The sequence below is a fragment of the Phaseolus vulgaris genome, chromosome 3, assembly GCF_051622355.1.
Source record: "Phaseolus vulgaris cultivar YP4 chromosome 3, ASM5162235v1, whole genome shotgun sequence".
Taxonomy (NCBI): Eukaryota; Viridiplantae; Streptophyta; class Magnoliopsida; order Fabales; family Fabaceae; genus Phaseolus; species Phaseolus vulgaris.
Window position 1 is genome coordinate 12,523,966 of NC_143500.1, and position 13,292 is coordinate 12,537,257.

Below are 13,292 nucleotides of genomic sequence, written 5' to 3' on the forward strand. Positions count from 1 at the left end.
GGAGGAAAGAATACAAAGAGTTGAAATGAAGCACACTAGGTCCTCTAAATCAATCAATGGAGAACGTCATTCTCATACACCTTCATCTAGAGGCTCTTCCAATGATCATGGACGTGAAGAAGAACATAGAAGTAGGAGGCATCACCATCATTCTCATGAAGATAGCTATAACCGTGACCAAAGATATCACCAAGTGTTCAACATTGCTTGTAAAAAAGTCCCTAGTTTTAATGGTGATAGTGATCCTAATGTGTATTTAGATTGGGAGACTAAGGTTGACCATTATTTTCATGTGTATAAGGTCCAAGATGATGATAAACTTAGGATAGTTTCTTCATCCTTTTTGGGCTATGCCAAAGAATGGTGGCATAAAATTGTAATGGACATTATATATCGCAAGAAACCTCCCGTGGTTTCTTGGAATGCTTTGAAAGAGTGTATGCGCGCGAGGTTTGTTCCTCCTTCTAGGAAGGAACACTTTTTGAAGTTCCAAAGGCTTCCTCAAGGACATAGGATGGTAGATGAATACTTTCAAGATTTTGAAACAACTTTGACTAAAATGAATATGCATGCTAATGAAAAGTCAAAGATTAAATGGTTTGTACGTGGTTTGAAAAGAGATATTAGAGACTTTGTAGAATTAAAAGAATATTCTTCTTTAAAGAGCGTGTTTCGCAAAGCCATCAAGGTAGAATCATATCTTTTGAACAAAACTTTCAAAAATACTCATGATGATGATTTCTACAACTCTTCTAGGAAGGATGTCAACAAAATTTCTACTCAAAATTCTCCTTCCAATTTTTCCAAACAAACCATGTTTCCAAAAAAAGTTTCTACTACAAATCCTTCTACTCCTAAGTCACCTACCAAAGCTTCAAATATCAAATGTTTTAAATGTTTAGGTTTTGGGCACATAGCTCTTCATTGTCCACAAAAACAAATCTTAAAGATCAACAAGGAAAAACAAGACCTAGCTCACCCACCTACCACAAGTAAAAAAGAAAAAGACAAAGAAGGCCAAGTTGCCATGGGTCTTATCCTTTCACCTCCAAGGTGTTTTCCTTCCTTATCTTTTTCATTACCCAAGGTTCCTATTTCACCACCATCTTGGTTAAAATATGTTACGGATGATTTGTTCATACCTTCTAATGGTTGTCACCATTTAAGAGGCCTTTTTCCAAAACATCACATCATTCCCAAACAACTTTTTCCAACTTGGTCGATTTATAGAACCTCCTTTTCTGAAATCCCATTATTTACAAATGCTAAGTCATGTTTACGTTTTTCTTCCACTTTTACTTGTAAAACTAAACTGACTTTGTTATATGCAGGGATGCAGAATTCGTGGACGAATTCTCTCCAACTCGAAGAGTATGATGAGAATCAAATAAATGAGGCTTTTATTAATGGAGGAAGAGGACATCCACCCTCACATTTGAAGTTCTTCCTTCTAGTCTTCTCAAAATTAAAAGAAGACATAAAATAAAGATGAGGCCCAAGCCCAAAGCCCAAGCCCAAAGCCCAAGCCCAAACCCAAGAAGGCCAAAGCTCAAAGAGCCCAAGTTCATCCCATGAGGGGCAAGGCCAAGCTTTGAAATACTCTTGTATAGTTTTAGGAGGTGTGGTTATTAAATAAAGGAGTGTGAAAATGTAAAATAAAGTCACATTGTCCATGTGACTTAGGAGAGTGGTGTAGGTATAGTTTTTAGGAGGTGTCATAGTAGAAAAAGGTCACACCTCCCATGTGACTTGTTTTTTGTGGGAATTTCAAATGAGTTTATTTGAAATTTCCCACCTATTTTTCAGCACCTCTAGGCTATAAATAAAGGTGCTTAGCTTGTACAATTCAGATTTCAATTTAGACTAAAGAAACTATACTCAATTTTTGAGAGAGCATTGGAGAGCTTTGTGCCTTCTTCACTAGTCTTATCTTGATGGTTCCATGGTTACCTCAAGTGGCGGCTTGCACACTCATCTAGGAGTCTCCATCCTTCTAGTGGCGTGACCATCCAATCATACATCCATCTTCATGAGCTTTCTCTTCTCCTTCCTTCCTTCTTTTTCAATTGTTCATGTTGAGCTTGTTGTTCTTGAAATTCTGTTCGGCAGTTTTCAATTCTTATGTGTTTTTGGTTCGGTTCCTTGGTTTCTTTGTTGTTCATTGTTGTTCTTCTTCATTTCTAGCCTTTATGTTCGGTTCATTTCAGTTCTAAGCTAATTCTGTTCGGTGCAATTGTGTTTTCTCTCAATTTAATCGGTTCAATTTGACAATAATTAGAACTTCCATATGAGTTTGGATTTGGTACTAGTTTTGGTGAGTTCTTGACTTAGAACATTGATCGAATTCTAAGAAAAAGTGTCTAACTATTGTCCAACTCAAGTTGATTCCTAAGAATGTCAAGAATCATTCTAATTGTGCTAGTGGAATCACATTAATATGTCTGGCCAAGTCCTGAGTCTTGTGTCATGTTCTTGGTCATCCTCCTATTAGGTTGGGTTGGCTTAGTAGGTCCTCTGTCAATCAAGGTCTCATCATATTAGTATTAGGCAAATTTAATTGTAATTTTCTTTTTGTGATTGTATTTCCTTGAGTTGTAATTTGTTTTATATCCTTCAATTAGTGGATTAATAACTCAGATTAGACGATGAGTGTATCTTAGAGGTCCAAAGGTTCCAAAGAGTCTCACCTAGGAAACAACTAGTTTAAAATTCTTGCAATAGTTGTTTTTGGATTTCCAATTTTTTCTTTATTTTGTTTTAGGAAACATCTTCAATTGTGTTTCAAGTAAGTTTCTTTAGAGAAAAAATTGTAAAGTGTATTTTAATAGGAAGAAGAAGTATTTAAAAGATGCAATTATACTTTAAATGTGAGATTAACATAGGAGTTATCATAACTAAACACCAAGAAGAGGCACACCACACAAGAAATAGGAACAAGCGGTATAAGTTGACACCAAATCGTCTAAAAACTATCCTTGAGTGAGAAGGAAGAACAAAAAAAATATTCACACATTCTAAGAGGATGCAAGTCACAAAGAAAAGTTAATGACAATTAGAATCATTTGAATCAGCAAAAAGCATTATGTGATCAATTATCAAAAAGCGTGTGATCAATTATCAACAAAAAAAAAAACTTCTTTAATGCATGTCTCTTAAGGTGCTATGGAGAAAACAATTGACATGCACATGCACAAGATTCTTTCTTGCATGATCATTCTCTTGAAAGAATGTTTGACTGTTATGAACCCTCTTCTTTTTTCATTCTTCAAACTTTCATCACAAGGCAGTGGCACCCAAAAAAGTTGTAAAGAAACATCATATTTCTCCACTGTTGGTAAGTGTGTGTGCATGTTTACTATTTGGATGCAATCATTGCCTTCGTCTGCCTGCCAAATAGATTCTTTAAAGATATATAAGCTAAGGTCAACAATGATTTCTTGGAAAAAAGAGTTAAAGTTACCTTCATCACCAAACTCCTAACATTAGGGGTGTTCATGAATTGGATTTTTCAAAATCCCGTCTAAATCCAATCCAAATCCAATATAATAGATTGGATCTAAAATCCATACACATTTAAATGGATCAAACTCATTTGGATTTTTCAAAATTGGGTTAAATCTATATTAAATCCACTTTGTCAATTAGATTATATTTGATGTGCGATTGACCTAATCGATCTGATGTGTGTATCGGTCGGATGCATGGCCAACTTGACTTGGCCCGATCTGCCCAATTCGTCTTGATCCCACCTAAGCCCAACTTAACCTAGACCTAGTTGGACTCGGCTCGATCTTGGCCCAACCTAACCTAATCTCGATCGAATTTGACCCGACATGGACCTAATAAAACTCGATTGAATGTGGGTCAAATTGACTCGTTCAACCTGGGAAAAGGTCTACTTAGCTTTACTTGACATGGATCGATACAACTTAGCTTGAAAAGGCCACATCTTTATATGAGTCTAATGTCTCAACTTGAACTAACCTAGTTCAATCCATCTTGGTCCCACCTAGGCCCGTTTAGACATAGATCTAACCCGACTCAGCTCAACCTATACACTCAATCCGACTAGACTCGATCTTACCTAGGTCTTGCCCAACTCGGTTGAACATGGGCCAACCCGATGTAGGCTTGATGTCACAAGCCAATATGGGCCCAACTCGAATTGGCCATACCTAACCCTGTTTATCTAGACCTGAGATCAGACTCACTCTACTCAACAAGGGCCTGGGCTAGATAGACTTGAGTTTAGGCTAACTTTAACTAAACTCAACTTGACTTGGGCCTGATTCGACTCGACTCTATCTAGGACTGGATTTAACTTTAACTTGAACTGACTGTAACTCAACTCAACTTGGACACGAGCTTAATCGATTCAACTTGGACATGAGCTATACTTGAAACAATCTTGATTTTGAACTTTTAAAATCCAAAATATTATCCAATTTATATTCAATCCAAATCTATTTAAATGAATTGAATTTAAAATCAAAAATATAAATTTAGATTTGAGATAAATCCATTTAAATAGACTTAAAATAACAAGAATTTGGATAATTATAAATTAAACTTTTCTCTCCACAAAACAGTTAAATTATTACCCAACCTTTAACGTTGTGTTTGTTGTTTATAAAGGAGAGCGAGGATTGGGCTTTAAGTCGATTGTTGATTTTAAGTGTTTCTCGTTTGGCTGTTTCTTCCTGCACCCCCACTTTTTTCTTTCTGCACCCCCACACTCTTCTACAAAGATGAAATCACCCTTATTAGTTTTTAAAATTCCAAACATATCCCTAATCTAAAAAAACCCTAAAATGAAGGCAGCGTTGATGTTCTGATTTTTACGCAGACAATTTTCTTCCTCTTCCATAGCAGTGGTGACACCTCCACATTCCTCTTCTCCTTTGAATCTCACACAATCCTTTTTGGTGAGGCTTCTTCTTCCTTCTCTTGGCAAAGGTAAGTAAATTTTTCTGTTTTCGGATTTAGACATCTGTTTTTTCCATGGATTTATGTTTCTGTAATCATTTTTTTACATTCCAAACTGATGCATCCGATAGAATCCCGAATTTATGATTCCGAGAATGTTTTGGATTTTGGGATCCGGTAAGCTTCCGAATTTATGGATCCGGTAAGCTTCCGAATTTATGGATCCGGTAAACTGCCGAATTTTTGGATCCGGTATTGTACCGGATTGATGTGTCCAGAATAATGAGTTGTTGTTTGTGTTTATGTTACTCGAATTACTAAACAACAATTGTATTGGGTCAAGGTTTTGTAGTGTTTTGCTTGGTATTATATAGTATTGTACTCTCACTTGAGTGGGCTTGGCTATATTTATGATTAATTTTGTATGCTAGTTAATTTTATTATTGGTTTCATGTTGATTATGAAACCTAACCTTGTGTAAATTAAAGAATATGACTGAATATCGTAGTTTTTTCCAAACTAAGTCTTAGTGAATCTTTGGATAATGTGTGCAAACATACTTTTGAAAGTCAGCATCATGCAACTAGGGGTGAATATTGGTGACTAAATGAATATTGGTGACTTTGAATGGTGTAATTGAACAGAAATTGTGAAGACTAGGGGTGGAGGTTCACAAGGTGATCGTCTACGGCCCACAGCCTCTGTTAGAAGAAGAAGAAGATATGTGAATGAAGATGAAGAACATGTTGAACATGAAGATGCAGAACATGTTGAACCTGAAGAAGCTGAACCCCAAATGGAGGTGGAGGATGAAGACACACCTGAAGTAGATGATGAAGGTTATCCCAGAGGTCCAAGGATAGGACACTGTTGACAGGTTATGAAGCCCATGTGGCCATGCAATTATGGAATGGTGTGGTAAGTAAATATGTTGTAATATGATACTTGTTCCCTGTTAATTTTATATGATTTGCGTTGATTAAATTGTATATTTTATATGATTTTGGTTGGTTGAATTAGGATCGAGGAGAGTTAAAATTGGTGTCTCATGGCCGAAAAATGAATAAGATGGGTGCTCCTCATCCTCGGATACTACCTGCAGTGGAGTTGTCAGGTTTAGTTGCACTTGTTAGGGCAAGCTATGACACGATAGACAAAGGACTGTTGTGTTCCTTTGTAGAAAGGTGGCACCCAGAGACAAATTCATTTCATCTGCCTATAGGTGAGTTGACCATCACATTGGATGATGTGTCGAATTTGTTGCACCTCCCAATTATGGGGCAATTCTACACGTATTCGACCTTGAATGCAGCTGCGGCGACCGATTTGCTTGTTGATTCACTTCGTGTAGATCGGGGAGTAGCAGCTGCTGAGACTCGTCATTGTAGGGGTGAACATGTGTGTCTAAGCTGGTTGAGGGAGATGTTTGAGGACGTATGTACCAGGAGACAATGGACTATTGTTGCACGGGCATATTTGCTACACCTAGTAGATTAAACCATCTTTGCAGATAAGAGTGCTACGTCGGTTAGTGTATCCTACTTGGGATTATTTGTAGATTTAAGGCACACCGAATGATACTCGTGGGCAGCAGCTACTTTGACCCACATGTATGAGCAGTTGGGAGATGGTTCCTATGCAAATACTAGACAGTTAGCTGGGTATGTCACGTTATTTTCATCATGGATATATGAGCACTTTCCGAGTATTGGGCACCGACAGCTTCAGGATGACTATGTTGAGGATCAGCCGCGGTGTATGAAATATGTGGTCGGGAGTAGGTTGTCCACACTTGCCTCAGTTCGGATGCAATTAGATAGCCTTTGTGTAGGTGTTGATCAATGGATGCCCTATGAAGAGAATAGAGCGGTGCGTCCTTTTGAGTGGATTTCATTATTTTCAGGGTACATTCGGTTGAGGGGTTGTAGGTAGATGCATTTGCCTGAACGTGTACTCAGACAGTTTGGATATATACAGTGTATCCCTAGTCACCCAACCACCATTCATCATGGCGATCCATCCACATCTGATATCGACCATTGATGGTTAGATTATAATGCTAACCTCGTACAGGGTGTAGTATTAGCAGCTGATGTTGGAACCTGTGTTCCTGCATATTTGGAGTGGTTCCGGTCTATATCACACCCGTATATCATCCACATGGCTGAGGATGATCGACTTCCGGTGATTACCCATTATGGACGACGTCAGGGCGGGAATGATACTATCTCTGAGCATCCCACAGTGGTAAGAACTTATTACTTGCTTATTTAAATAATACATGCTCAATTGCAATTAATGTAATTTGTTTATAATTGTAGGGTCTTTGTAGAAGAATAACATCCACCTTGTAGTTGATTATAGATGATGGTCATCTAACCGAGGATTCACTTGCATGGGAAGGGACACAGACAGTCTTGATGCTAGCCCGATCAGCCACTGAGGACATGTCTGTGTATGTGCGCAGACGACGACACGGGCGATGATGATGATGTTATGTTTTGTAATTTCGTGAACAAAGACTTAGTTTACAAATATTTCTGAATTTGATGAATGAACACTTTGGTTATGAAATTAGACAATTCTTCTTCCGCATTTATAATAGTCAGAATGTTAACATATTCATTTGTCAATGCAATTACAACTATAAATGTCGTCTAATGGACATAATTTGTGTAAACATTTGCATCCGACTAGTATAATATGAACACCATGTTTTGGCAATTGGATAACAATGAGTAAACCATAAAATATCTGTTGGTGGAATCGGGCAACCTTCTTGCAACTGAACCTGTTAAAAATTGTAAGCAATGTCATTAATTATGTTTTTCTATGATTCCTAAAATTCATTGATAATGAAGTTTAACAAACCTGAACAAAATGATTTCCATGAACATGTCCAATACAGATGATGCGGTGATGATTAAAATTTGTTGGAGCTTGGGATCTTAATGGAAAAATAGTCAATGATTGTTTAAGAGATAAACACACAACAATCACATTATATCGATTTGCAATAACGTATCCCATATCTGATATTGTCATCCACTTATCTGTACTTATTTGCAAACAGAAGAAAATGTAACAAGTTAATCCACTTATCTGCAAACAGAAGAAAATGTAACATCATTCATAATGAATACAATTACCATGTGGTCAACAAGAAGTGAATTTTTCAAAAATTCATATCGTTCATCCCCGCCAAACAAATCAATATATTCTTGACGCCATTGACAAAGTTCTTTATGCAAGTTCATGCGTACAATAGCCCAGGACTCCTCTCCCATACCCAATAATGCACCAACCGCACGATACCCACAATGACCGTCAGCCTTAACATCAACAATATCAACAATGTAAGGATGAATTCCCACCGGAAATTGTTGTAGCATTGGTATTAATTTGGTCGGAGGAGTCTCCGAAATAAATCCCTTGCTACATTTCAACCTAGATGAACTATCATGCTGTGAAAGAATAGCATCAACATGTTCAAAGTAAGAAGGAATTCGCTTCGTTGATCTACCAAATTTACTCGACGCCCTTTTAGTGCACCTTTTGTTTTGACTTTCTCCCTTGGTGGACATAAAGATGTGTTATCTGGCTTTGATGTTAATCTTACCAGCCATGTCAACCTCATTGAACCGATTCATGATGACAGCCCACTCTTGTTGGATGGACAACTCTGCTGAAGTATCACCACTTGAAATATCTAAAAAGCTTAATCGTGTCCAAATGAGATGCACTGACTGCAATGGTATGCTACCCACACCAAATGAAGCCAATTCACAGGCACAAGGAAGGCCATGAGTAGATCTAATGGTGCACTTACAACGAGATTTATCTAAACCAACATATTCAACTCGATCACTCTCTTCTGCAATATACTGCAAGGCATATTTCGATACGAAGCCAAGCAATTTCTTATATCATGTTACATTGAAGACATGACTCACTACATCCAAACTCTTTTCAAATGAAGATTTAATTGCATTATGTTGCAAGATGATCATTTTATTAATGGATTCCCAACAAAAGCATAAGTCCCTCATTGACGTCTCAAGGATCCTCTTTAAACTCCAATGTGCAGCCTCAACCTTGTTACTTGTCGTGTTGCCTAAGTGCATGACTTTATCCGTCCAAGCCTTAACAATCTTTTCTTTATGTGGATTTAACCAAGTACTAATCACATATTCAGTAAATATAGGCCATGGTGAACAAACAACATTAAATGCCTCAACACGATGTTCATAGAACTCTACATTTTCACAATCAACAATTGCTCCCCAAGATTCCATCACTTGATCCCATGCCTCTTTTGGATGAACAATCATTTTACATTTAGCTTTAACATTTTTTATCAATGTGAAAACGACATAACAAATTAGCAGCTTCGGGAAACACAACATTTATTGCATTCATTAGAGCAATATCTTTATCACTAACCACAACCTTCGGGTATGAATCAAATCTCAAAAACAAACCTTTCAGCTTCTCAAGGGCCCATACAAAGTTATGATGACGTTCTGATGCGAGTAACATAAATGCAACACTGAAGGTCAATCCCGTTGAGGTTACACCAACAACTTCAAACAAGGGCATCCTATACCTATTAGTTTTATAGGTACTGCCCATCATCAATACAATGTTAAAGGCATTCAATAGCTTCACTGAATCAGGGTGTGTCCAAAATAAATCTTGCACAACATTTGTCCCTTCTTCAAACCTAGACCAATGGACATACATATCACGCTTAAGTAACATCATCAATTGTTGCATTTCAGTTCTATCACCTCGTATTGATTTTTTGTACATATATCGTGCATTATAAACTTGCTTTATTGTGCTCACATTTTTCTCATTATGCCTTTTCATTGTCAGCAAAATATTTCTAGGATTCACCGAACTGCCTATCATGTCCATAAGCATTGACTTCTCACTACATGTGAACCTACCAGCATATGGATGACCAACCAATGTATTTGTCAACTCATGATTATAAGACCCACAAATTAATTTCAATATCCACCCTTCATCACTCTTTACTGGATACCCTCGTAATCTGAAAGGACAACCACATTTCCTAGTTCCACTCTCAGTAACCTGTAAATCCTTTTTATATCGTTTGTATTGCCCTCCTCTCTCACAACCTAATAATACAAATGTTTTCCTTCCTCGTTGGCCAGTTGAAGTATCTGATCTCAATATCACAATACAAAAATCAATGTCAAACGCAACTTTTCTAACCCACTTTAGGAGCTCATCCCGAGTACGAAATACCTATAAAAGTTATAATAACAAATTATTTACTAATTAACAAACAACTTAAACATACTTTACAAACTTAACTTTACCTCATTTGTAGTAAACGCATCTATACATTCATATCCCTTCGATTTAGATAATGACTTCTCAATATCATCATCATCCCACACATTCACACCATCATATAATTCTTGTTCAAATTCTTCACTATTGTCCATGCTTCTACAAATAAAAAAAAAATGAAACAAAATTATTGCATCCCGGATCCATGAATCCATAAGTTAAAAAAAAACCATTCCAGATCCAACAATCGATAATTCAAAAAGACTATTCCGGATTCAGAATCCATAACACAAAAAAACAATTCTGGATTCATAAATCCATAATGCAAGTGATGCATTCCGGATTCATGAATCCATAACACAAAATACAATACCGGATCAACCCATCCGTAATGACATTTAAGCTTCCGGATTCAGAAATCCAGAGAACAACATATTATGACATTTTACCTTCCAGAACACATAATTTAATTAATTTTGGATTCATGAATCCAGAATATATTACCGGATCCCGATATCCGGTAATCCCGAAATTTCCATAACCACCGTGCTCCTTAAAAAAACCTTAACTCTTACCTCTATAACCCAAACAACAATTCGGCAACGTTGTGTACTCCTCCGCCTTGCTACCAACAATTATGAAGAACCTCCACAACAGTTGATACTCAAGGATGAAGATGAGCAGTGACTGTGGAACTGCTGAACGTTGCCTTTTCAAATTATTGCTCAAGGTTAATGTTGAAATATTTAAAATTGTGGGGGTGCAGGAAGAAAAATGTGGGGGTGCGGGAAGAAGAAGCCTTCTCGTTTTTTAGACGAAAAGCTTGGAAAGCCAATGTAAACGTTGATGATTTTACCATTTTATCCTACTTTAACAGCTTCCCTTACAAAGTGACCTAGGAATATTCCTGAGCCTTCATTCTTCTTTGCTTCCTTTGGTTGTGACTTGGGTGCTCTCATTTTACTTCATTTCGTGCTTATCATTCATCCATTGTCATCTTCTATTCCTTCCTTTTATTCCTTCCTTCAGGAGTGAAGGTCATCTTCTCATTGTCTGATGTGGATGAAACTGTAGGAGGGCAGTTTCTTCATGCACCCCCACATTTTTCTTCCTGCACCCCCACACTCTTGTGCAAAGACAAAATTACCCTTTTTAATTTTTAAAATTCCAAAATTACCCTTAATCTAATAAAACCCTAAAAACTGGAAATGGTTGCCATTTGTGCGTGGAGGCAGCGTCTTCTTTGATAGCAGCGGCGCAACCCACATTGATTCTCCTTCCAAATCTCATCCATCTCTCTTGTGATTTCCAAATCTCATTCATAAAGGTAAGTAACGTTTCATTCATGTGTTTCGGACTTTGAGATCCGTTTTTTTCATGGATTGTTGTTTCCGTAAATGTTATTTCACATTCCAAATCACAGAATCCAGTAGATTTTCGAATTTGGGGATCCAGTACTTTCCCGGATGTGAGGATCCATCACCTTTCTGGATTTATTGATCCGATAGTAGTCCGAATTTGTTGATCCAGTAGTATTCTGGATTTAGGAATCTGGTAGTGTTTATACTTTTATGTAGCAAAAGCTTTAATTCGTAGATGGTTATTGAAGTAGGAAAACCATTAGACCTTTGTCTACTATTCCTCTATTTTTTTGCTTCGTTTTTTTTTTGCTTGGAACTTCTCCTTTACCTCTAAAAATAGCTAAGCATTTTCGGCAGCCAAGGAAAGGTTCATCAAATGTTCATGTATACTTTATAAAAGATTAGAATTAGATGACATGTACACTGTTAGTGCAGGGTACCACATGCAAATTTCTGCAGGTTTATCAATATAAACTTAATCTAACTTGAATGGTGTAATTGAACAGAAATGGTGAAGACTAGAAGAGGAAGTTCACAAGGTGATCGTCTACGTCCCACAACCTCTGTTAGAAGAAGAAGAAGACATGTTAATGAAGATGAAGAACATGTTGAACATGAAGATGCAGAAGATGTTGATGTTGAACTTGAAGAAGTTGAACCCCAGATGGAGGTGGAGGATGAAGACGGACCTGAAATAGAAGGTGGAGGTTATCCTGGAGGTCCACGGGATGGGACACTATTGACAGGTTATGAAGACCATGTGGCCATGCAATTATGGAATGGTGTGGTAAGTAAATATGAATGCCCTATGAAGAGCATAGAGCGGTGCGTCCTTTTGAGTGGATTTCATTATTTTCAGGGTACATTCGGTTGAGGGGTTGTAGGCAAATGCATTTGTCTGAACGTGTACTCAGACAGTTTGGATATATACAGTGTATCCCTAATCACCCAACCACCGTTCATCATGGCGATCCATCCACATCTGATATCGACCATTGATGGTTAGATTATAATGCTAACCTCGTACAGGGTGTAGTATTAGCAACTGATGTTGGAACCTGTGTTCCTGCATATTTGGAGTGGTTCCGGTCTATATCACACCCGTATATCATCCACATGGCTGAGGATGATCGACCTCCGGTGATTACCCATTATGGACGACGTCAGGGTGGGAATGATACTATCTCTGAGCATCCCGCAGTGGTAAGAACTTATTACTTGCTTATTTAAATAATACATGCTCAATTGCAATTAATGTAATTTGTTTATAATTGTAGGGTCTTTGTAGAAGAATAGCATCCACCTTGCGGTTGATTATAGATGATGGTCATCTAACCGAGGATTCACCTGCATGGGAAGGGACATAGACAGCCTTGATGCTAGCCCGATCAGCCACTGAGGACATGTATGTGTATGTCCGCAGACGACGACGGACGATGATGATCATCATCATTTTAGTTGTTGTTATGTTTTGTAATTTCTTGAAGAAAGACTTAGTTTACAATTATTTCTGAATTTGATGAATGAACACTTTGGTTATGAAATTAGACAATTCTTTTTCTGCATTTATAATAGTCAGAATGTTAACATATTCATTTATCAATACAATTACAACTATAAATGTCGTCTAATGGACATAATTTGTGTAAACATTTGCATCCGACTAGTATAATATGAACA

General features: G+C 37.3%; 3 protein-coding genes across 3 annotated transcripts; 1 reads left to right on the forward strand and 2 right to left on the reverse strand.

Moving 5' to 3' along the window:
- Positions 1-6,534: 6,534 nt before the first annotated feature.
- Positions 6,535-7,280, forward strand: LOC150028687 (uncharacterized). Its single transcript, XM_090300055.1, has 3 exons — positions 6,535-6,795; positions 7,000-7,173; positions 7,248-7,280. Exons 1-3 carry the CDS (start codon positions 6,535-6,537, stop codon positions 7,278-7,280), a joined length of 468 nt encoding a protein of 155 aa, XP_090156181.1.
- A 290-nt stretch (positions 7,281-7,570) lies between these two features.
- Positions 7,571-9,257, reverse strand: LOC137839092 (uncharacterized). Its single transcript, XM_090300056.1, has 5 exons — positions 8,862-9,257; positions 8,559-8,810; positions 8,088-8,390; positions 7,798-8,028; positions 7,571-7,717 (listed from the first exon to the last, which is right to left on the reverse strand). Exons 1-5 carry the CDS (start codon positions 9,255-9,257, stop codon positions 7,571-7,573), a joined length of 1,329 nt encoding a protein of 442 aa, XP_090156182.1.
- A 13-nt stretch (positions 9,258-9,270) lies between these two features.
- LOC137839093 (protein FAR1-RELATED SEQUENCE 5-like) lies at positions 9,271-10,406 on the reverse strand. The gene is made up of 2 exons (XM_068648223.1): positions 10,278-10,406; positions 9,271-10,203 (listed from the first exon to the last, which is right to left on the reverse strand). The coding sequence occupies exons 1-2, from the start codon at positions 10,404-10,406 to the stop codon at positions 9,271-9,273; spliced, it is 1,062 nt and encodes a 353-aa protein (XP_068504324.1).
- Between the last annotated feature and the right edge of the window lie 2,886 nt (positions 10,407-13,292).